General features: G+C 42.2%; 1 protein-coding gene across 4 annotated transcripts in view; it reads right to left on the bottom strand.

Moving 5' to 3' along the window:
- The window catches only part of LOC111226440 (amyloid-beta A4 precursor protein-binding family B member 2-like), a 40,729-nt gene that overhangs the window by 10,262 nt on the left and 4,851 nt on the right, over positions 1–25,616 (bottom strand). For 3 of the 4 annotated variants that reach the window (XM_022751587.1, XM_022751586.1, XM_022751589.1), the window contains 7 exons: positions 24,848–25,056; positions 23,715–23,855; positions 23,048–23,133; positions 22,836–22,896; positions 20,073–20,219; positions 19,452–19,579; positions 1,950–1,955 (listed from right to left, as the gene is read on the bottom strand). In XM_022751587.1, coding sequence (XP_022607308.1) covers positions 1,950–1,955; positions 19,452–19,579; positions 20,073–20,219; positions 22,836–22,896; positions 23,048–23,133; positions 23,715–23,855; positions 24,848–25,056 — 778 coding nt within the window. The remainder of the gene's footprint in view (positions 1–1,949; positions 1,956–19,451; positions 19,580–20,072; positions 20,220–22,835; positions 22,897–23,047; positions 23,134–23,714; positions 23,856–24,847; positions 25,057–25,616) is intronic. The other variant, XM_022751590.1, reaches the window with a different exon arrangement.

Here is a 25,616-nt window from a genome sequence, read left to right as displayed (position 1 = left end):
GTTTTATCCGTTTAATGTCCTCCTCCTCCTGCGAGAGCCACCTTTGGATATTGCTGTATATTGTGATGAGACACTTCTTCCCAGAGGGCACCGGCTTAAGGCCAATATGTGGATACGATTTCCAATTTGTGTTCTACATTTCCTGCAGTTTTCTTGGTTTGTTCGGCTCAATTTTGGCATTATCAGCAGCGTCTGGAAATATCTTAATTACGTTCCATTTGAAATCCCTCCCACTGTTTCAGCCCTCATTTTATTCTCATCTGCTCCAGCAGTGAAAGAGAAACTTTCCAATCCTCTCCTTGCACCTGTTTGCTTTGTCAGCTGTTCAACGAGCCACCAAAACACGTTGCAAGACATTTCATGCATAAGTTTAAAAAAACAAAACACAAATGACAAGAGAATTATTATTACCCCATTTTGCATCATGATGTATTTACTTCTTCTCTAGACATTTCTTGTTGGAGCTGTGCTCTAATTAGCTCACTCATTTATTGTGAAAACGTTGCTTCATTATTTGTGTCATTTAAAAGCTGATATAAACTTTACTGCTGTTGCTGCAATTCCTTGTTCACCAGTAAAAGTTTATTTGACGAATACATTACTTAAAGCCCCTTTAACATGTGATGTGTTGGAAGTTTTTGCTCCATAAACAACAGGTTTCTCTGTCCTCAGTCATTACTTCACTGAAAATGGTGGTTTCCAATTTTGGCTACAATGACACACACACATACACAGAGGCATACAGGGAGGCAGATGTGTGTCCCGGTACCTGGGGAAACTACGTGCCCACTAGCTTCACAATGGTGCCACATGGCAGGGAAAAATGAGGAGGATGATGAGGGTGAGACTGAGAGAGGAAGCTCCACCGAGAAGGAAACTTAATGCAAAGAGTGGGTGGGAGATGAAACACAGCTGCATGTGGGAGATACCACACACACACACACACACACACACACACACACACACACACACACACTGAAACAGACAAGATGAAAGATAGATACATTTCTCCCTCATTAACAGGTGAGACAAGCTGCAGAACAAAAGGTAGGAGGTTGTGTTTCCAGCCAGGACTGAAATGATTGAGTAAACAGACAACGCAGAGTGAAGTATGGGGAGTTGGAACATGCAGAAAAGCCAGCTGGATGGCAGTGTCACCAGATGCGGCTCAATAGCTTCGTGCACGCACACACACACACGCGCGCGCGCACACACACACACACACACACACACACACACACACACACACACACACACACACACACACACACACACACACACACACACACACACACACACACACACATATACAAACACAAACACACATATATACAGTGTACGCTTCAGATTAACCATAGACGCAAACAGAAATATGGCAAACACAGCCGGCATTTATCACAGCGGGCTCTTTGTGTTTATGAGTCCATTATCCGGCCTGTCTCCTCTGCTTAATTGTGTGCTCACACACTTTGGGTCGATAATACCTCCCGCCTGTGGCCAGACAGGGAAGTACGATACGATACGATGAGTGTGTGTGCCGTGGTGTGTGTGTATGCGTCCAGTGCACTTCGTTCAGGGACATTTGAGCAGTGTGTCACCGAAGCAGCATGAGTGGCCTTGCCTCGCATACCACAAATGGGTCTTTTATGACTTCTGCTCCCTCTCTGGGGGATCAAAATGCTATAAAACAGCATGCAACTCTTAATAGGAAATAGCCTGTGGCCAGAGTGTCCCGTTGATGATTTAACAGCAATGATTTAGACCTTCAATAGTTGCTGCCGCACTCCTGTAAAGAGCAACAGTGACTCTGGGTGAAGCAAAGCCACTGATTTGATGCCTTTAGTGACGGATGTAATTATACGACGGGGGTGGGGTGAGCTTGACACAACGATTACTGTAAACAACGGAGAAGCATGATCACACTTGAGCACACAGTGCAGAGCAGTTACCTTTCTCTGGGTCCCGGGAAGCAGAGGGAGGGGAAGGTGGGAGAAATGAGGGAAAGGAAGCAAGGAGGAAGAAATGAGGGCGGGGAAGGAAATAGTAAGGAAACAACAGATGAGTTGTACAAAAAAAAAAAGAAAAAGTGGCATGGGAAATTAAGAGACAGGAAAAAGGAAAGGATGCAAAAAGTGTATTACAGCCAAAGATGAAAAGGGAAAGAAGGTGGGATGGAAAAGGCGAGGAAAAAAAACAAGAGAAATGTTAATACACAGCATACTGACTCAGAAACTGACACAATGCTCTTTCACCTCAATCACTGTTTTTCCATGAGGTGTGTGTGTGTGTGTGTGCTGTATGTGTGCACTGGAGCTCAGCTCTGTGTAGTGTTCGATTCAGTGGCTTACCGTTCCACTACATTATGACACAGCACACCTTTTCTATTAGATAGGCTATCATACTCGTACTCTCTCTCTCTCTCTCTCACACACACACACAAAATCTCTTTCATCCTTCACTTTGCTTTCGCTCTTTAATCTTCCTTTTGCTCCCCAGCTCTCTCGTTCTACTCACTCTTCTTTTTATTTTTTTTATTCCACAACATGAGAAAGCCCCTAAAAAGAAGAAAAAGACGCAGCACAGAATGATTCATATCAGCAGTGTAACAGTGTAACTCGTCACCGCTGCACTCTTCCATATAGACTGTGTCACTGTATTATGGGGAGCACTACAAAGGAGCCACAGCCTGAATAAAAAACAGAGGGCTAATTCAAACATTGACAGGCTTTGATTCTTTGATGATCCACTTAGTGAGAAGCAGCCTGTGTGTGTGTGTGTGTGTGCGTGTGTGTGTGTGTGTGTGTGTGTGTGTGTGTGTGTGTGTGTGTGTTTGTGTGTGTGTGTGTGTGGTAGCAGCTGGCAGATTATTTCAAACAGGGAGTCTTCAGAGTCAGACCTTTAGAACTGCTGCTTCGACTTGCTCTCCAAACAGCCGGTGGTCGCCCACATGCACACACACACCGACTGACAGACCCACACACCCACACACACACACACACACACACTAGGATAAATCATAGATAGATAAATCAGCACATGTATAAATTGCCTAAAAGCTCTCACTCGGCAAATGTAAATGTGTCTGGCGGTTTCAAAGGCATCTCTTTCTCTCTTTGTTTCTCTGGTGTTTGAATTTCATTCATGAATTTTTTTTTTTTTTTTTGCTGAGTCCATTTACTCGTTATTCTATTTCCATCTGCTCCATTTCAAGTTCAAACTCTCTGCTTTTTTCAGAGTCAGTCACTTTGGTGGAACTGGAAATGGCCCAAAAAATGTTCTTCCATTTTCTTCAACTTTACAGCCCATTTCTTGTGAGAGACAGGCTGAAAGTGTTGCAAATGCTTTGTTAATGACAGAAGAACGTCATCACAGCTGATTCAAACCCACAACAGACTCCCACCTTTTATTGTCGTCATCACAATGACCTCATTTGTCTTATATCTGGAAATGCATCTATTTCTCTTTTCTGGCCTTTTGTAAATGCTCAGCCAGCATTTCTAATCTTGCTCCGGCAGTAAAGTTAATAAGCCATCTTCCTGGTGCCTCTAACTTTGCATACGATCACTCGCTTAAAATGTCAGTAAAGTCAATCAAACAGACCTGGTGTTGTCATATTTATGTGTTTGCCCTTTTAGCGTTTTAGCGCTAGTTTATAATCATTGAGTAGTCAGACAAACAAAAGAAACGGGCTTTTGTAAATAAGAACAACTAAAGTGTGAGTTTAGTTGTATACAACATGATGTAGTTGATGATGGAAAGTGTGTATATTCAACCAACTGAGACTCAGCAGAATAACCAAACCAAAAGCCAGGGTTGTAGCCAGGATTTTTGTCCCACAAAAACCGCTCACACCTTAGATATTTTTTGACAAGCGACACATGTAACTATGTACAGTTTCTAGAATATTTAAAAAAAAAAAAACATATTTTATTTAATTGTTTAGCTCTTGTGTATATTCTACATGTTTTTCTCCCTACATTATGCTCTGGTGCCAGGTTTGTTATTCTGGTGGAGAACACTAAAATCCTTTCACTTTTTTTGCCAACAAAAGAGACAGAAACTGTCTCAAAAAAAGTTAAATCATCCATTAATGAGTGTCTTATTGCTGAATGCGAACTTTACATATAAATAGTAAAATTTCCAGAAATATTACCAAGGACATGACCTCAGTGCCCTGCTGGCACCTGTCTACATGTTGGCTGCAATGCAGTCTGTTTGCTAACCAAATTAGGAAGAAGAACAAATGTAGTAATTTTCCTCTTCATTTGACTTCTCAGCGTGTTCTTCATGAAAACATCCTAAAAACTAAAGTGTTGACACACTTTCACACATAAACAGATCTTTCAAATCAGGCGGCTTAGCGTGGAGGCAGGCAGAGCGGAAAAAGATGAGAGAGAGTTGGTGGATTTTATTTGGCATTAAGGAGCAGTGACTCCCGACCTCAGATAATGGAGGGGTTGACATAGAGAGAGACAGACAGTGAATCAACAAACAACCTCAGACGTGGGGTTTTTGGCAGAAACGTGAGGAGAAACGATACATAGATAAAATGTCGAGATAGGGGAGTGATGAAGGCAGCAGGCCAGAAAGTCAAAAATGAAAAGGTGGAAGTGTGTAAGAGAGGAATGGGAGCGAGGTGTGAGGCCCAGTGGAGACTGGATGGCCGAGGAAGAGGTGGAGAGGAAAGAGAGTGGCAGAAAGAGGCACGAGATGAAAGGTATGAGAGCACCAAAGCAGGGGGATGAGTTTAAGCAAGACTCCCACCACTCATGTGATCCCTTCTCTCTCTCTCTCTCTCTCTCTCTCTATCCCTCTCTCTGTGCTTCACATATTTCCACAGCTGAATAAAGGATAACTGACTCACAACTACCAATCTCTCTTTGATCCTGATGGCTGTGAGGCGGGCTCGGCTGGAGAGGATGCGTACAACTCTGAGATTAAATGAGGTCACGGCTGCAGATGTATGGTGAACTGGGTTTGAGAATGTCGCACAGAACCATTATCATCCGCAGCTCCGACATTTGTCCCCCACCATCGACAGTTCTGACAGCACTGTGTGTGTCGTAGTAACATTAGCATATGATCAGTTGAAGGAAAAATCACTCCCTTGCACACTTAAACATGGTCTCAGTTTGTGATAATCATTGCTTGATGCATTCCCACATTTTGGATTTCAGTTACGCAGTATTGGCCATAAGTATATGGACAAACCATCATCAGGATCTGTGCCTCTGTGCGTTTGAGTTGAGTGGGTATACATCAATACTGAAAGAACTGTGTGGGTGATATGGCCCTTTTAACTAACAGCGGTGAAATTGCACATTAAAACACGTGGTTCAGAGCTGAGAGTTACCTTTCAGATTGAGGTGGAGCTGTCTGACAGTGTGAGGAGTAAAGAGGGGGCCATGGAAGTGAAGAAGATAATAATGAGGCTCAGCAAGACTAGGTCAAAACCTAGTATTTGGCTTGACTGTGTATGGTCAATGATTGAGGACATAGATGAAAACTGTTGTGGAACCACCGTAAACAACTGGTGTCACTGTGTTGTATTTGCATTCTGCTGATTTCAGCCCTTTATCTGTTTGCTTCTCTCCTACTCTCTGTGCTCGCATATACAGTATTTCAATACAGCTGAATTTCCAACAAAGCTGTTCTCATTTACATGTTTTCATTCTGTTGTCAGACAACAGAACAAGTATGAAATAGTGACCAGCAGTCACTTCCGAGCCATTTCCGAGCTGCACTGTTAAGTTCTAGATTTTATAACTGCGACGTCGCCTGACAAAATCACCATTCACATAAGTTAAGGACAACGGCTGTGCTGTGATTTCAGCTATATTTACTCATAAAATGATTCATTCAGAGAGAAAATTAGAAGCGACAGAATATACATCTCATTTGGTCTCTCATACAGCGCACAGCCTCCGTCTGAGTAACAAACTGCTGCTCTGCCTCTCTGCAACTCGCTGAACAGATTAGACACATATGGAGGTGTACCTCTCGCCTGCAGGGCAGTACTGGCAGCTCTCTTCTATGGAAAGTAGCTAGGGTTTGTCCAAAAAAGTTGCTAGATTTGTCGCTTTTCCGTGCCAACACTTGGCCAGCAGACAAATGGTGTAACCTTATCACTCAGTCACGGGGTATTCGGCTGCCCAATGGTGTAATCACTCATCCAGTCAGTCAGTCAGAGACATTTATGTTTATAGGGCTGGCTCCACTGTTGCAGTCCAACCAAAAAGCAGGTGTGCACTGGAAAACTAGAAAACGGCAAAAAAGCTGGCAGACTGAGGAGCAAGTCTTTTAGATGAGTGGAAAATCACTTGCATGGTTAGGAAAAACCCCTTTATGGCTGCACAGCAAGTCATGAATGCTCTCTAGGATGTAGGTATACATGTTTCCTTGTCAATGATCAAGAAAGGCCTTCATGATTTAACCCCAGAGGATTCACCACAAATTGCAAACCCCTGGTAAAAAAATAAAATAAATAAATAAATAAATAAATAAAAGAACAGAAAAAGAAGGAAAGACCAGGCTGCAGTTGTGCAGAATTTGCAGAATTTGCAGAATGTGGCAGACTCAGCCAAATCAAAACTCATTGGATGACATTTCATCATTCAGCAGGACAATGACCCTACACATACGGCTAAAGATATTTTCAGGGTGAAGAGGTGCATCAAATATCCTCAACTGGCTAGTCAACCACCTGATCTCCATCTGATTGCGCATGCAGTCTAAAGGCAGGGGAGACCCAATAACAAGCAAGAGCTGAAGGTGGCAGCAGTGAAGACCAGGGGGACCATCACCAGGCAAGATACAAAGTCACTGCTGATGTCTATGGCTCTATGTATCTGTCCAATTAATTTTGAACCTCTAAACTTTGGGCACTATGTCTTAAAATGGCTGTATCTCTCACATGTTCCTTCTATACTGATGTAAAACTTGAATTAAAGCTGAGACTTGCTACGTCAATCTAGTATCTATTATTTTATTTCAAATTGAATTTGCTGAAGCAGACAGCCCGAGGAACAGAAAATGTGTAACTGTCCAAATACTTACAGTCTGGACTGTATGTTTAGAAAAAAGCCACCAAGAGGATGTCATTATATTATAAATATTACACATTTTCTGTAATGCAAAACACTAGACCACTGATGCTGAGGTTGGTTAAGAAACCGGAGTCTTTCCGTCTCTTATAATGGTTTTCTGCATGAAATATAAGTTGTGAGCGTTGGTGGAAATGTGAGAAACTGCAACCAAAACCAGATTTTTCCCTTTCATATTTGAGATCTGATGCAGCTTGTATCTATGATGAGCTGTAGTTAGGGACCAAAATGCTCCTCTGCATGCAAAACGCACACTCATTTTTTTTCACTGACACTTTAAACCAACTTTGTTTCCACCTGGACCTCCTCCCAATAAAGATACTACCTCCAGCGTGTGAAGAAAAATCATACAACAAAGCCCAATGTTATATTTACATACATTAATAAAGATAATGAATTAAAACACAAAATATGAATGCATCATTTTTGTGAAATAAACATTAGCTTCATGTTTCACTCCACATGATGCCACATTGTGTCTTTCTGACCAGTCATGCATAAAAAAGAGAAAATTACAACATTTAACAACTAAAGAGGCTGAGAAATGGAGGTACATCAGCAATAAGTGTTTGTCATACTGCCACGACTTTCACTGAAAATATGATATTATTTAGATTCACGTAGTGTCAAAAAACTTCAATATGCATCTTCGGGTGCTTTAATGGTGTAATAAAACTAAAGCGTCCTACAAAAGCTGCAGTAAAAGAGGCTTAGAAACAGCGGCTGTGAAAACAACATAAATGTAACTAGTCCCCAGCCCGCTCTGCTGTACTTTCTTGTTCTCTGCAGCTTCCAGTATCACTCAGTAGAGACTCGTGTCCTCTCCAAACCATCTGTCACACGCACACACAAACACACACTTCACACACACTTCACACAGACTTCAATTATCAAACAGCCTTACAGAGTGTCTGGGTAGTGTGGGCCGCTATGCTAATGCACTTACATATGCTAATTGTAAGTGCCAAATGCTGATTAGAAATGTCTGAGAGGGAAGTTCTTGTGACTCTCCCGTCAGCAGAAAGTAAGACGGGGAGGTTTGTGGGGGCCAGGTGCGTGTACAGTGTTTGTGCACACAGGGAATTATGTTACACTTATTGATCGTAACTGAACTGGTAATTCTATGATAGCTGACAGTGTTGTGACTCTGGCTTCAGGCCAAAATGGATGTGAGTATCAGATCCAGTTTCACAGTGAGATTCAAGTGTGACAGGTGAGAGCAACACTAGAGTGGAAACAACAGCTGGATAGTGATTTAGAGGAAAGCCCTTTCATCACACTGTAAAGAGAATAACAAAACAATTGGCAGGTATATTTATATTTAGCAGCTGTTTCCCTCCATTCGTTCTGTTTTTTTGCAGCAGTTGTATGAGATTTAGTTTTATAAGCTTACTTAAAAACTTGGTGCTGCATGAAATCATTCTCAGTAAAGCAAAACACTCTGCAATTGCTTGAACTTGAATAGTATTATCAGGATGAAGTTAATCTGTATGAGCTAAAATCATATTCATGACAATTATAAGAATGCTAATAGAAGAAGCTAAATCCACCCTAAAGCGCACTTTGTACGTGCAGAAAAAGGGAACACTTCTGCTGTCACAAATGAATTTATATTAATTCAAATTCTGTGGATGGACCCTCATAATCTGCATGTATTCTGTTTCCATTTCCATTAGTCTAAACTCAATAAACACTGTAATACACTGCTGTGCAGGAACTGTAAATTGCACACCTGAGTGCTGATAATTGTGTTTGCAGAAAACAGCAAATGCTGCTCAAGATTGAAGTTAACTGTAGTTTACTGTTATGGAATGTAGAATATGGTGATAAAAAAGGTAATAAAAGATAAAAGATAAAGATAAAACCAGGAAGATGAGATGCAAACTACACACTCTACAGAACCATTAATAGGACTGTACAGAGCTGCTGACAGAAATTGGCTTAGTTTTACAACACTATTGATGCTGTGTAAGTGTCCACTACCTGGTATTTACTGTTGTGTCTATAGCACTTGCATGCTTGGATATCCAGTATTTTAATTAGAGCCTGACTGATAACTGATATTTGAGCCCAGTGTCATTATTGTCAAAAAAAAAAAATGTTGGCAAATATTCATTTTAAACATAAGAACATATCATAAAGACATATTTCTTGAGGATCCCTTACATTCAGTTATTAAAAATGTGTGGCAGAGACACATACATTGGACATACATCTTTGTACTTAAATGGCTGAACGTTACCATTCTGTTTCTTCATATTGTCATTTAACTACTGCTACTTCTGCCTACTCAGACTGTCCCAGAAGAAGAATTCCTCCAGTGGTGTGCATCTTGAAGTTTTTATATAAATCATATATAGATCAAAGTGACTTGACTTGGCTCTCTGGTGGATACTGTATGTAATGGTGACACTGTGCTTCATTACCTTAAACTTGAGGTAAGGTAATTGGATTAACCATCTGGCTATCACCGTCTATCACACTTTCACAGATTCTGCATCTTTCCCATTTTTGTCACTACCAGCCACTTCATAAATCAAACTCTTGCCAAAGGGATTAGGGAGAAGAGCGAAAACATCTTTTCCACTGAGAAAAGCCTTAAGGACTGTTCCTAACTCTCCCTTCAATGAAGAAATACTCTCCCTCATGATATAACCGATGCTATAGCAACATCTATGCTAACCTCTTCAGGAGCAACTATTGTTGTTAACGAACAGTCGCTTCTCACTTGTTGTCACACCTGAGACATGCCCGTAGCTGCCAGTAGTTCCTCCTTCAGAGGACGCTGATTGCTCTGAACCACTGTAGTTCGGCTACAAGCAAATAGCATGGAGCCTGGCAAGATGGATTCTCACTTGTGTTGATTGTAAATCCAGCTTTAGTTAGAAAATTGACCACACTCGTGTCTGTGTGTTGAGTATGAATAAGCTGGAGCTGGAGGCAGTTAGCTTATAGCAGCTTAGCATAACTATCTTAAAAATTCACCAACCTAAACCTCAGGAGCTCACTAGTTGTGTCTAATTTGTTAAATCCATATAAAACAAACATAAAGATAACATCTGATGGTTTTAGGAGGCGTTTTGCTCAAACTGTTCACCAAGAAATAGTTATTGTGGTAACACCACATAAATCGCACACAATGTAAATTGTTATTTTTACATTTCTGCTTGTGTAATTATCAAATAAACGAGACACATGGTGTTAATTAATGAGCTTTAGAGGTGTTAAGTGTACTCTTTAACTTAACTAACGTAACTCTTGACAGAGCCAGGCTTACTGCTGCTAGTCTTTATGCTAAGCTAAGCTAATTGCCTCCTGGCTCCAGTCACAACTTAACACAGAGATATCGGAGTGGTATTGATCTTCTCATCTAACTCTTGGCAAGAAACTAATTAAGCATATTCCATAAAATGTTGAATTATTAATATAATGTAATTAAAGTGGCACACTGAGGAAAAGGTTCAGGATTTTGGTGCTAATTTGTAACTAACTTAAAGCAATACCAGTCAAGCCTCTTTCTTCCACAGTGGCACTGGAGTAGTTAAAGGCTATGTGACAACAGAACAGGGTATGCCCCTGTGCGACCTGGTGAATTAGTCATGGCCCACAGCTATTAGGCCTAATGTGGAATGTCTGTGCGTAATTACCTCTCTACCCCGTAAACCTGTTTACAGCACCAAGATGAGCAGCAAAATGAGCACCCGGGGCCAGAGGGCGCAGCGAAGGAGGAGTGGTGCATCTCTGGTACCACATGACACATACTCCATGTCTTTCTACACACACAGGCAGACAGAAATGCACACACAATCACCGATATTGCCCCAGGCAGCAAAGAACTAGGACAAAATCAAGTCGAAAATAAAAATAAAACTGTTGTCTACGGTGTATTAAACGGCGTACGCAGCACAGGGCGCTGCCTGTGTGATTTGAGCAGACAGTTGATGTTTAAAGCTGCAGCTCTGCCTCAGTTTGATTCATCCTCTGGATCTCTGCATCAATTCTAAGAAAACTGCACAGATTTACAAAGTTAATGGTGAAAATGGTGTTTGACTATAAAAAGAGGGAAACACACATAACCCCAGTTTATCTTCGCACAGCTTTGTGACTCTTCCAAACATACAGTGTGGCAGATGAGAGAGGGAAGGGCAACAAGCCGAGGAGGCACACACAGTACCCATGTGTCAACGCTCGTTGTATTTCATTACATATTTAAGAGCAGAGATAGGTGGGTGGGCGAGATGGAAAGACAGAGAGCGCGTGTGTGGGGAACGAGGGATGAGGGGGAGAATGAGGGATTCTGGGTGGGCGAGAGAGGGAGAAAGATGATGTCCTGCTGTTCTCTCTGCTCTTGATCATTTATACATCACACTGCTGTGTGAGTGTTTGTGTGTGTGTGTGTGTGTGTGTGTGTGTGTGTGTGTGTGTGTGTGTTTGGACAGAAGTGCTGATATTCTCAACTGAGACAAATCTTCAGTGAGATGTCACTTCAATAAGACGCCCCCATTCATGTAACTTACTAATGTGTGTTTGTGTGTGTGGTGTGGTGTGGTGTGTGTGTGTGAGTGAGAGAGAGAGAGAGAGAGAGAGAGAGAGAGAGAGAGAGAGAGAGAGATAAAGAGAGTGTGTGGGAGAGTGTAGGGATTTGGTGTCGAGTTAGCGTAGAGTTATTCCAAGCTCTAGGCACAGTGCAGTTTCATCATACTGTATGCATGTAACCTCATTAGGTGCATGTGCCATTAATCATTATGTTTCATGCACATGCAAATGCAGCACAGTAAAGTGCAGTCTCTCTCATTATCTCATTCTTATTTGCTGAATTCTGTAAAGGGTTTGTTCAACAAAATCACAAAAAAGTGGTATCTAGCATGCAGATACTTCTGCTGTGAATATTTATTTAAAGAAACAATCGATATGTTCTGTGGATTATCCGGGAAATTATTTCTAGAAAAAATGTTGCAAGTGTACCAGGTCTTTGGCTGCAGGCAGAAATCTCAGACACACAGTATTTCTGCAACTGTAATTTACCAAAAATCTATCTGTGAGGCTTGATGCCACTAGAGGGAAGTAAGAAAATAATTGTTAAGCTAAATTTTAAGCAAAATTGCAAACATGAATATCTTTGGGTGTTGGACTGTTTGTCTGAGATATGAGGATGCCACCTTGGGCTTTAGGAAAAAGTGATGATTTTTCACCATTTCCTAGAAGTTTATCTATGAAATGCTTAAGCTTAACGGGCAGCAGATTCATTGATATTGAAAATACTTACTTACAGACCAATAGACATTGGGATTTGGTTTTATTTGAATTGTTCAGAGTAATTCAAACTAGACTCGATTGGGTTCCCTCGCTGATCATTTACTAAAATGATCCAAGCAGTTAAGTTAAAATGACACATTCCCACCAAAGATTCCAGTCATCAGGTTTATATCCTTTGAATTGGAGTACCTGGTTTTGTTAGCCAATCTGGGTCAAGCATTGTTACACTTTGCAATGTGTGGGCTTTTCCTAGTAACACATTTACTAGTTTGTACCTGCATCTGTTTGCAAATGATCAATTTGTGAGTAAAAGTAATCTGGTAACCTGAGCTACAGAAATATTTTTAATCATAATCATGGAACGTGATAAATGTGTCTCTGTCAATGTAAATTATTTGAATAAAGTATGATATTGATCCTGAAATAACTAAAGGGAGATTAATTTACCACCTAATACATTTATTCTGCCAGACATGTCAACAGCTGCCCCAGAGAAAAAAAAAAGCAGTATTCAAATGTATTCACTGTAAACAGTCTGTGCTGTCTTCTGCTGCCTGCAGTCTGAATAGATAGACGAGCTACAGGCAGACACCAACTGTGCCAGCATCCTGCTGTGTTCAGCCCTGTAAGATCAGCGAACATCAGCAGCACCTCACATCGCTGCCCGCCACGGCTGAGACCAGAGAGAGAGGTTTTTATCGGGAGGAGATTTATTGGCTGGTTGGGGCAAGGGAGGGGATCTATAGGAGGAACGGGAGGAGTAATCCGTCAGGAAGACAGGGATTACAGCAGGTGTGCCTAACAATGCTAATGTAAGAGAGAGCAAGAGAGGGAAAGCGAGAGATGGGAGTAGAGAGAAGGAAGTGAGGTTTTTAAGGTTTTTCTAAACCTATGTGTGTAATTCTGTGTGTGCTGTTGTGTGCTTGTGTGTGTGTGTGTGTGTGTGTGTGTGGGTGTGTGTGTGTGTGACATATGACTTTGGTGTCAGAGAGGAGTGGAGACACAACTCCTGCCATAATGACCCTGTAGAGAATGAGGGGTTTCTGGGAGCCTGGGTGGACATCTCTTGCATCTCTTGACAAGATGTGTGTGTATGTGTGTGGAGAAGCTGGAGTGATGGATTGTGGGTAGATGGAAAGAAGCTGACGTGGAGGAGCGATGACTCCCTGGGAAAGAGAGAGGTTGATATGGGTCTCAAATTGGAGCAGGAGCAGGAAGGAAAGGCCATCAATCACTCTGGCGTCTATTGAGTGGGTCTAGGTGTTGGGGCTCTGTCCCTGTGGGCCGTCAGAGGGGCCTTGCATGTTAATTAAGGGCATTGGCATCAGCAAATAAGCTGCGGTTCAAGTGGGACGTCACGACTGGAAGGAGCTGAAGAATGGCTGCCACGACCCAAACATGCACATACAAACTCACTTCATTGACATAAATGGAGGTGATCGCTGGAGTGTGTTCACCATTAAAATATTAATGATACTGGAGGCTTGCGTGTTCTCTCTTCTCCTCTATTCTCCTCTCTTCTCCTTTCCTTTCCTTTCCTTTCCTTTCCTCTCCTCCTCTCCTCTCCTCTCCTCTCCTCCTCTCCTCTGCTTTCCTCTGCTCTCCTCTCCTCCTCTACATGCCACAGCTGTCCACAGAAGGTCAGCAGTGGGGGGATATAAGTGAGAGCTGGAGGGAATCAGCAAGCAGAGCCCCACTGCTGCCCAGTAATGAATATGAATGTGTGGAGTTGTTACATGCTTGAAGAAGTGTGCTTTATGTTTATTCGCACGTGTGCCACACGTTTGCAGATGAGCCATCAGTGAAGAAAAGTAACAACGGTTTGCTGTAATTGCAGGAAATGCACACAGACATCAGCGCTACCTAAAGACACTGTTAAAGACGAACGTCACAGTGGCACACATGCTCAGATTTTCAGCAGCGTTGTCTCAGTCCTATTAAGTGTCACATGCCAAGGACAAGAAAACAAGCAAGAACTGCCCCATTGACGCCATAAATCATTTGACTCTGGTTTTTGCTCTTCGCATAGTGTTTCCCTGCTCATCCCTCATCCTCCTCTCTCCTTCTCCTCTGCTTGTTATGGTGGATACGGAAGGAGAGAGAGAGGGAAACTCCACATATACATATAGTGAAGGCATTTATCATGCGCGCGCACACACACACACACACACACACACACACACACACACACACACACACACACCTTCACCTAGGTGTGTATCCTCATTTAAACAAATTCAGGAGGCAGTGTAAGATGTATATGTCAAAAATAGTAATATTTTGGCTTTGGAGAATACACACTCACATAAACCAAGTGCAGTATCAAACAGCTCCAAACAGCGGTGACACACACTTTGAAAAATCCCTGCAGCGCATCCAGATTCTTTAATCCTGTCTTTCTCAATCCCTGCTTCTGCTTACTTCATCTCTCTTCCTTCCTTTCTTTCAATCTTTTTTCCGAACGTCTTGCTCATGTCTCAGTGACGCTTCAAACCTGCATCCCTACACCTGATGGCTAGCCACAGAGAGAGAGAGAGAGAGAGAGGGAGGGAGGGAAAGAGACAAAGTACACAGCTGGAAGTCAAACACACAGCAGGAGGCTGAGAAGTAAATGAGTGAAAAAAACAATAATAAAGGGAAAGCTAATGAATGAAAGTAGGGCTGGGAGCTGTGTGCTGTGCGTCCTCTACACAAACAGAACAATTAGAAATCAACAGACAGGAGAAACACTGGGGTGTTGGGATAGGGAGAGAGAGAGAGAGAGAGAGAGAGAGAGAGAGAGAGAGAGAGGGGCAGTAATGGACGACTTTGTGAAGCGATGGATGGATGGATGGATGGATGGACGAGGAGAGCTAGAGGAGTGAATGAACAAGAGGCAGGGGTACTCACACAGGCAGACATCCTCGCCCCGTTACCGATGACTACTTCCCTGCCTTGTTAGCTCCTCCGCCACGGTGACATTGCTACAGCCCCTTCTCCGTGGTACCCGGGGGTAAATCTCCTCGCGTCTGCCTCCTCTCTTTTTCTTCTTTTTTTTTTTTTTTTAATCCTCTGGGGCTCCTTTCCTCCTTCTCCTCTGCCTCTTTCCTTCCCCTCCCCCCTGCTTCTCCCTCTCCCTCTCCCTCTCCTCCGCTACACCTTTTCTTTCCCTATCTTCCTCTCCTGTCGGCTTTTTTTGCTTTGCCTGCCCGGTCCAGAGAGTCTCCTGCGAGGTCCTTCTGCGTCCTGCTCAGTGCAAGCAGGGAAGCATGCCTCTCTCCTCCTCTCTCACTTGCTCTCCATTGGTCTGTTTACACCCCTCTCTCTCTCTCTCTCTCTCTCTTTCTGTCTCTCTCAAAAAACACCGCCACTCTTTTTTTTCCTGCACTCTCCCTGTTTGTCTTGAGTATCTTCTCTTCTTCCTCAGTTGCTGCTATCTTTGTCTCACCCTCTCTTGTCTCACTGAAGCTGAAAAAAAAGGGGAAGGCTTACACCCCGCTAAAGTGCAACAGCGGGACAAACAAAGAGCGACAGAAAGAAGAACAGGCAAAGCTGTGCAGCCAATGGAACAAGAGGGAGGCAGAAAGAGCACTGGAGACAAAGAGTAGAAATAGCGCAAGAGCATTACAGACAGAAAGAGGGGATGGAGAAGTGGTGGTGGTGGTGCGGGGGGAACACGCACAGACACCCACTCATTCACCGTCACATACATACAACAGAGTGCTCCAGATATAGACCTATGACTTCATCAGTTCAAACCCATGTGCAGACACACGCACACATGCAAATGTGCACGCCTGTAGCTGCGCGTGCACGCAGTCAGACTTGCTGAGTGCTCCAGATATAGCTTCATGACTTCATCGAGGACCAAGCCCCCCCAACCCCACCCCCACCCCTCCTCGTCCCGCCCTGCTTGAGAGACGGGGGGACTCATTCATATTGAATCAAGCTGAAGGAGATAGAGAACATTCAGGACAAGACTGGGAATATTCCTCAGATAGATGGATAGAGAAAGAGACGGAGAGAGAGAGGGATGGAGGGACTAAACGGGGCAGAATCTTTCATGCTTGCTTTTGGAAATTTCTCTCTCTTTTTTTAGCCCCTGTTATTTCTCTAGCTTACCTGTTCAAATCCCATGCTCCCTATCTCTTGCCTGTTTTGCTTTCTTCCTCTCTCACTCCCTCACTTTAAGAAGAACATCTGTCTTCTTTCTGTCTATCAGCATCTTCCAGCTTGAGTCAGTTAGCTAACAGCCATTACCTGTCTGACTTTGAACACTCAGTGTTCGGGCAAATCAGTCTCCCACAGATCAGCACACTGCTCCTGTGCCTCTCAAGCCAGTCACACACTACAGAGTATTAAGGAGGATGTCAAACACTTGAGCAAATATATGAACAACTAAACATTAAACTCCTACAGTGATTGTTGAACATCTCACACTGGAACCATGGGCATTGATATCCTGCTGTAACAGCCTCCACTCCCGTTTTTCCACAAGATTTTAGAGCCTGGCTGCAGGATTTACTCCCTCACGGGGGGAATAAATTGGCGCTCCAGTTCATGCCCAATGGTGCAGGTTGGAGTTGAGGTCAAGGCTCTTTCTAGACCAGGTTCTTCCACTCCAGAGTTCTTTGTTTTTTAAAAAAAAAAAAGTCCTTACAAAAGAAAAGATAATTAGAACCTATCAACACAGACCAACCGAGATGAGCAGCAGCTAACAAAAAAATATTGAATGAATCTGCTATGAATGCAAGAGACTACTCATACAAAGACCAGTTATAAACATGCACAGAAAGCTAATCATAGATTAAATGATAAGCTTTTCACATTTCATTCACTGGTATATAATGAGTCCTGTGGTCAGAAAGAAAGATAAACCAAACTACCCATCAGAAAAATGAATCCGATTTTACCAGTGATACAATGATTGCCTCCTAATACAAAACTTTCAGAGTTATTCCCATGCATGTCACATCACAAGTGCAGCCATCTCCACCACATGGCTCGCTATACACACATTCCACATAGATAAGAAGACGCGTGTCTTTCCATTTATGCGAGTTGGCAATCAATACTTGAAACGATACATTCTCTGCCATTAAGATTGCCAATTCTGTATATTCATATTCATCATCATGTCTTCATGGACCTGGCTTTGTCTCATTGAAACAGGAGAGGGCTTTCCCCAGGCTGCTGCCACAAAGCTGCACAGTATTGTCTGAAGTATCATTGTCATTGTAAGCTGTAGCCCTTTTAATGCCACTAGAGGCCTAGCCTGAACCACGAGACAGCTCCAGACCAAAAATACACAAAAGTATATAGACACCACAGGCCAGTACTCATGATGTATTATATCAGCTTCTCTGGAACCGCAGACTTTGAGTATAGTGCACTCTAGTGGCAGGAGTAAGTAATTCCAACCTCTTGCAAAAGAAGCTCTTGTCTCTCGTACACACACTCTTGTCTCAGATACACACACCATGAAGCAATTTGCTGCATACATGGAAAGTGCATTGTGATCCCAGAGCATCAAATATGCTCTACATCACAGGGTAATATCATAGTGCATACTGAGTCATGAGCCTGCAACCAAAAAGAAGAAATCAGACTGTCGACTGCAGATTTTAAAGTGCTGGTGGGAGGAGAGGATGAAGAGAGTGGAAGCTGCTGCTGTAAGAGAGAGAGAAAGAGAGAGAGAGAGAGAGAGAGAGAGAGAGAAGAGATGGAGTGAGAGAAAAAAAAGGATAAGAGGGAGAGTTATCCTGGGCCAACCCTCCCCTCGTCTTTCCACTACACGCTTTATCCATTACCGCTGAGAGAGACAGCCACTGAAAGTTTCTCAATCCTCTGAGACGGAAGAGGGTGGAGGGACTCTTTCCCTCCTCTTTATCTATCATTCACATACACACACGCACGCACGCACACGCACGCACGCACACACACACACACACACACACACACACACACACACACACACACTGCTGTGAAGGAAAAAGGGAGGATGAGAGGAGGAGAAAAGGAAGAGTGGGAGGGTGTGAGGGATGCTGTGTGTGAGGTAGACTATAGCATCACTTGGAAGATAAAGAGAAAGAGAACAGAGATAGAAAAAGACATAGAGTCAGGAAGAGGGAAATGAGGGGAAAAAAAATCAAGGTAACAAGACTTTGGCGAGCATGAGCGAGTGAGATCAGGCATTTTACACAGATGCTATTTTAAAACTCCATTTTCACCCAGTCCCTTAACAGCTGATTACACATGTCAGGACCAGACAGCTTCTCAGACTGCAAACCTCCACCACTCTTCTCTTTTCTACATTCATTGTGTGACACATCTCCAATGTGAATCTCCCCAAGTCTCTTAGCTCTTAGTGCTTTACCATTTGGTACTGAGGAAAGATTTTTACAAGGCCTTTCTACTGCTGTAAGGATTTTCTGTGTAGCTTATATGAGTATATGCGCACAAGCAAATATGCAAACATGTTTCATACATATGAAATCCATGCATGTACATATGTTACATCCAGCTGTGTACAGGCTTTGTGTCAGTGTTTGAAGTTGTTGCTTCATGGGTTAATGGAAACCCTCAGGGGCCCGTATCAATGAGGGCTTAGCTTGTCCCCGCCATTAGCAGCTGTGCTAGCCTCAGCACACTGACAGCTCACTAGTGAAAGGTTAAGACCATGGGACATTGCCAAATGGCTGAAGGCCCCATAGGTCCTCAGTGTGGAACAGAAACATGGAGCAACGGGCATAATTATGTTGTTTTGAATACAGTTTGTGCAAATATGCATCAAATAATAATGAGGCTGATTCTAACCTCTGATGATTAGCTAAAACTCCTGATTCAGCTTCTAACAGCGAAAATATTCCACACATGCACTTTACAGTGTGTTACTGTGGCCTATGTGTTGTGTGTTTGCAAATTTACAGGATGTGTATGATTGTAGTATGATTTACGTGCTTGTTCTTGTTTGCATCTCATTCAAATTCGAGAGGACAGAAGACACAAGGAACTGCTAAAACGGTGGGAGCAGACAGACGAGCATACTCGGAAAGCACCTTCAACGAAAAATGGTTTCAGTAAAGAAGAAAGATATTTGTGATCTCCACCTACCTGTCGTGGTCTCGGCCGACGCCCCACACTCGGATGCTGCTGATTGGCTGAGAGTGGAGCAGGCTGCGATCATCTGGGTCAACCAGGGTCAACATGCGGTCTTGAAGCACCAGCAGCATCCCTTTACCCTGTGAGACCACAAACATACGCTAAAGTGATGGAGCGAGGGTCAGGACCCCCTCAAGGTGTCACAGGATGATTCAACATAGGGACATAGGAACAACATAGGAAATTAGAAAAAAAAACACATTGCATATAAACAAATTATATTTATTTTTTCTGACATTTCTGACTTTTCTATGATCATTGCTTATTATGTGACATAATAGATATTTTAACTCTTCAGGCCTCTAAACTACAAGCATAACAAGCAAAAGGAAATAATGAGCTCTACTCATTTTAAATCACTTTAGGTTTCTACCAGTCAGGAGCAAAAGTCCATTGAATTCACACACAGCACAGGGTGAACACTCGCAAACTGTCTTATGTTTTTCTTTTCATTAAACCATTAGCAACAATCCACTTACACACATGAATGTTTAAACTGAGAGGCCCATTCAGTCTTTGGTTGAATTTCTTCCACCTCATAGACATGCAAACTGTCTCTGTTGACACACTGACCTCTCCCCAGACGCCGGCTGAGTCTCGTATGTCCCTCCTGCAGTAGGACAGCTGTCTGATACAGTGGTGGACGGCCACACTGCTTCTCCCCTCGCACAGGTCCTGCTCGGCCATCTCCACCCAGCCCAGAGATCGCACTGGAAATGACTGGAAAGAAGAGACAAATTTGTTTTTTCACACTTGTAGAGATTCACAAAGTTGCTTTAATGTTACATACCTTCCCTCTACCTTCTCTAAGTTAACTGAGTTTGTTTTTCAACATAGATGTTGTTTTAGCAGTTTTGCCTGTCATTTGCTTGGTTATGACTTCACTGACTTCGCCAAAGTGATTGAAATTTCAGAACAGTTCAACATGACAATAAAGTCTGACATGGCGAGAAACAAGAGCCAAGCCAAATTTAAAAAAATGATCTAAAAACCACTTTATATGTATATTGTGTATTATGTAATAAATAATAACCTTAAATAATAAATAATATGCCATTTCATTTTGGGAAAAAAAGTCAGCACACCCATGTCAAAATGTTGAAACAAGTCTTGGTTGTACAGAAGAACTATGTGTGCACATTTACAGCAAGTAAGGTAGGACAAAGTTGAAGCAAGATGTCACTGAAAACTGTGATGGGTGATAAGAAAAAAAAAAGCAGTAGGTGATAATTTCACTGTTTGCTCATGTTAGTTTCTTCCAAATAAGTTTGACTAATCTGTTGGTTTGTTTAAAGTCTGTTTTATCTTTGGACCACTCATGCTAACTCTGTGTGACTTCTTTAATATCTCCACTGCGTCAGATCTCAGTATTTAATTTGGTAAGTACAATGTCACCATAACTAAAATAATCAAATGTAAAAATGTAAAAACATCCAAGATCCAAGTTGACATGCATCACAATTTTCCTTTAGACCTCATTATCGACTCATTCTTAAACTTAATTATAATGTTGATCTTGTAACCCCTGTATAAGAACCCACACATACTAACACACACACACACACACACACACACACACACACACAGAAACTCACACAAATTTCCTCTTAAAGTTTTGTTTTGCCTCCAGAAGCACAGTATGAAGTGACAGCTACTGTACCATAACAAGCAATAACTGAGAGAGGTTTGATTGAGGAAGACAACACATGAAATATGAAAGACTGTGTGTGCGTGTGTGTATGTGTGTGTGTGTGTGTGTGTGTGTGTGTGTGTGTGTGTGTGTGTGTGTGTGTGTGTGTGTGTAGACCGCCTCAGGCCAGCAGCTATGACTGTCCTCTCTCCCTCTTTCTCTCTCTCTACCACAACAAGGAAGTCTTCTCTGCTGAGGAAAACCTCAGGATAAATTCTTCAAGCTCTGCAACAGTGTGCATTTCAGCACATACACACACAATCACTCATCATCATCACCATCACCATCACCATCTCTCTCTCCCTCTCCCTCTCTTCCATTGACTGTAATATTCTCTCTTGGTTTCTTCACACTTTCACACAAGCTGAGACTCTATCTGAATTCCCACACCTACCTCTCCCTTGTGTTTCTGGGTTCCTCTGGGGCTGTGGAAAATCTCAAGCTTTTCTTTCAACTGAATTTTAATATTAAAGAACCTCTAAGTCTCATTTTCTGTCCTGTGGGATTTTTTCCCCCATCTACGATAAAGTAGAAATCCTAACTAAACAGGAAGGACGTATGTTGGACATCTACTTGTAGTTTTGGCATGTATAACATGATGCAACACTTGTCTTTATATTCTGCCTTCTTACAGCTAAATTCATGAATGTGGACATGCAACAGTTCTTTTAATCTTTTAATGTTGAATTAATTACACTTTTTTTTTTATTGGTGCCACTGCCATTCATTTTTTTTTTTTTACATTTTTGATATTCCAACATCTTTCCCACTTGTACTTTCCCTGTGAACTCTGGTTGAGCATTTCTACATCCTATCCATCCACATGGGGGTAGCAAAAGCGAGTTTGCCCGTAAAGGCATTCACCCACAATGTAGTTCACACAATGACCACTGAGTGGCACTGCTACAGAGAAAGAGAGAGAGAGAAGAAGGACATGATGCCACTGAGCAGGTTCATCATGTCGTTGCAAACAAAGCCCGGTGACTTCCCTTCAGTGACAAATTCATGATTTGAAGGTCAGAGGAATATGTGTTCATCAAATGTTGTGAATGGTGCCAAATGGTGTCATTAATAGGTGGTTACACCATGTTACTAATAGAGTCTAATTATATCTGAGAAGTATTTGAATTCAGAAGTTGGAAAACCACCCATATGGTGAAAGTCTGCCGGTTACTGAAGTGATAATATTTGAATCCTCACAGACATATAGCTTTGGGCCTTTGCCTGTAATCTTGTAATTTCCTATAACTTTGTCCTGACTGGTCACCACAGACATTGTGAGCAAAACAAATTATCGTGAAACAGTCTGAAAAAGGTGCCTGCCTGTTTCAAAATAAATTAGAAAAAGTACAATCCTTAGCACTGAACATTTAGGACTTTGTCTGGTAGAAAGTCCCAGCAGATGATTGGTTATTTCAAGTTATTTCAGACACAAATGTCAAGTATGTTGGTTTATTTTTTGACCTAGTCAAGTCATGAAGCCATTGAAAATAACTAAAATAAGTTTTAAATCACATTACTGATGATTCAGAATGAAAGCTTTCAAAACAGGCCACAAATGCAATCTGTGATCAGCCACAACATTAAAACCAGTTACCTGTTTTAATGTTGTGGCTGATGGGTGTATGTTGGTTTTATGATCTTACCATTGCCTCTGGGTTGGGGAAAGTATTGTTGAGGTCCACTGTCTCTAACTGGGCTGGAGGGCTGCAGGGAAACATCAGATACAACAAATAGTCACAGCATAGTTATATATCATAAAACTAGCACATGAAAAAGCATCATGGCTCAGACCTTGGTGCACGAAGCTAGTGGAAAAACTAGAAATGATACTGTAGAGTATGTCAGTGTTTATTACTTGAGTTTAAGCGAAGCATAGCGGAGGGTAGCCCCTTCAAACGCCTTCAGACTGGGATCTGGATAGACTGGATAGTCCTTCAGCTCCTAGAGCAAAACAGACAGACAGAGAGATAGATGCTGAGAAACAGACATTAGTGGCAGATGAAAAGCTGTCAGGTTCTGATATTGACTTTATCAACTTATTTGATTTCATTTGCTTTGTAATAGCTGAAGAGGAGAATACTCATTTCAACTTAATATGAGAGATATTCATCTTTGTTGAATATGCACTTCAGACTGGCATGGACAGATATTACTGTGTGCTCATTCCAGTTTAATAAGTGCGGCAGTGACAGCAGAGATTAATCGATAACACCATCAAGCTTTGGGGGGAAAAATGCAGAATTAAAACAGGTCTATGTCTGGTGTTACTGAGATGAACCAAAGCTGATAAAATGACTGTGATGTGTAATTTAGACACAAAAGCTGGACTAGGAATCACAGACTTTGTAGCGATGATGGTAAAAAAAAACTCAACATAACAATAAAGGATGAAATAAACAGTAAATAACAATAAATAATGTTCCATGTCAGACCAAAATTAAGTAATGAAAATTTAAAATAAATATAATTAAAAATGAGAGTGAGGGTAACCATTTCAACAAATAAATGTGTCCATGTCTTACGTTGGCTATGCAGGTGGTGGTGGTGAGATTTGGTCCAGAAGAGGTGACATCATTTGAGGGGGTGGAGGAGGGGGAGGGGGAGGAGCCAGAGGGGGAGGGGACGGGCTCCACCGAGCTGTCAGATATCAGACTGCTGGGGCGCTGTGGGAGAGAGAGAGAGAGAGGGGTAAAGATAGAGAGACAGAGAGCGATGCAGCACGAGAGAAGCCGAGACAGACAGAGAGACAGACAGGTGGTGAGGATGGTGTGTGCATCACTGCTCACCAACAGCTTTCTAATATACTGGAGTAAGATTGTATTTGTACCAGTTAAAGCATCAACCTTTGTCACAAATTCATCACATAATGGTTTTTGAAAAATACTTTAATAAATATGTCACAAAAACAATCTTAACTCAATTTCAGCTTTCAGTCACATTTCATCAGCAGACCGAGTTTGCTAAGGTTTCATGAATGGCTCACTGAGACCGTTAGATGTGGTTAAAACCCCACGAAAAACTAGTAAGTGGACCTTGAGTTAGGAGTGTTTTGTCCAGCTAGTATTTTCAATATTAAGACCTGATTTTAACGCCTAATTTTTATAAATAAATGTTTTAGCAAATTCTTTCTTTTATAACGGGCATCAATGACGAGTCCAATGGTTTAAATGTTACAGAGGAGTGGAAGCACGTTTGCTAGAGACACCTCACTGCCAACCAGTTTATGAGGATAGCATAACTTGTAGATATAAGCCTCAACTTTTTCACCAATAATGTGTCACGCTGATCTGAAAGAAATTAAATTATGTTTTCCTTTCCTCAGATATGTTTTACATACGAAATTACCTGCACAGAAGTGTGTTTCCTCACAGGGATGTGCGGGGATGTGCAGGAATAATAATCTCTTACACCACACTGAACATTTAGCTTTGAATAAAAGATCACGTAACCTTTAAACATGTAGTGCTATTATCATTAATATTCAGCGTTTTTCTCTCTGGGGATTGAATATGTTGACATTAAACAATCTTTAGCTTTAATTAAAAAAAAAAAAACCTACACTGGTTGAACCTGAATATATGGCCTTGTAAAATATAAGGGCGAGTTAAATATAAATATGTTAGACCACAAGGCGTGTTAGATCATTAGTTCTGACCTCATTGAGGGGCTTGAGGGAGTCCTGTGATTGCTGTTGTGGGTCACGCTCAGTGTCTGGCTCATTGTTGGGAGATGTGTGTTGGTTGCCGGAGGCAACAGGTCGGTGGTACTGTGTGGTGCCAGTGGGGACGTGCCAGAAATAGACCTCTGATGAATCTGAGATCTCCCGCCAGCCTGGAGGTAGGTCCCCCTCACTCCATATATCTGCTGATGGATGACAGCGATACATAAACACATATTGCACATGAATGCATCACACAAACACATACATATGTATGGCTGCACACAGGCGGGCTCTGCAAAAACATATTAGACTATGACATATGCACACCCAACATATGCACATACAAAAGGCTCACACTCACCCACACACGCACACGCACACACACACACGCGCACACACACACACACACACCACACACATAGACAGACAGACAGACAGGGTTGAACAGGGTAAATTTCTGAGATGGTCAGTCTGTCCCTACTTAGTTTCTGTTGTCATAGCAACTCTGGGGCTCATCCCCTGTAGCAAGATCCAATGGGCAACAGCCTCTCCCTGCTGGTTTTATTTTTCCCTCTCTGCTTTCTAATATATCTTTCCATACCCACATATTCTCTAACTATTGCTTTTTCATACATCTTTGGCAATCATCGCTTACTAAACGCAGCCCTGCTTTTTTCTCTTTCCTTTTTTCTTCCTTTTTCACACCCTGCTCTCTGCAGTATCCTATCCTTCTGTCCATCCTAATCACTCTGCGCCATAAGGG

This window comes from Seriola dumerili, unplaced genomic scaffold, assembly GCF_002260705.1.
Source record: "Seriola dumerili isolate Sdu_G_001 unplaced genomic scaffold, Sdu_1.0 BDQW01000160.1, whole genome shotgun sequence".
Lineage (NCBI taxonomy): Eukaryota > Metazoa > Chordata > Actinopteri > Carangiformes > Carangidae > Seriola > Seriola dumerili.
Note: the sequence above shows the minus strand (reverse complement) of the source record. Positions and strands in the feature narration are given on the sequence as shown.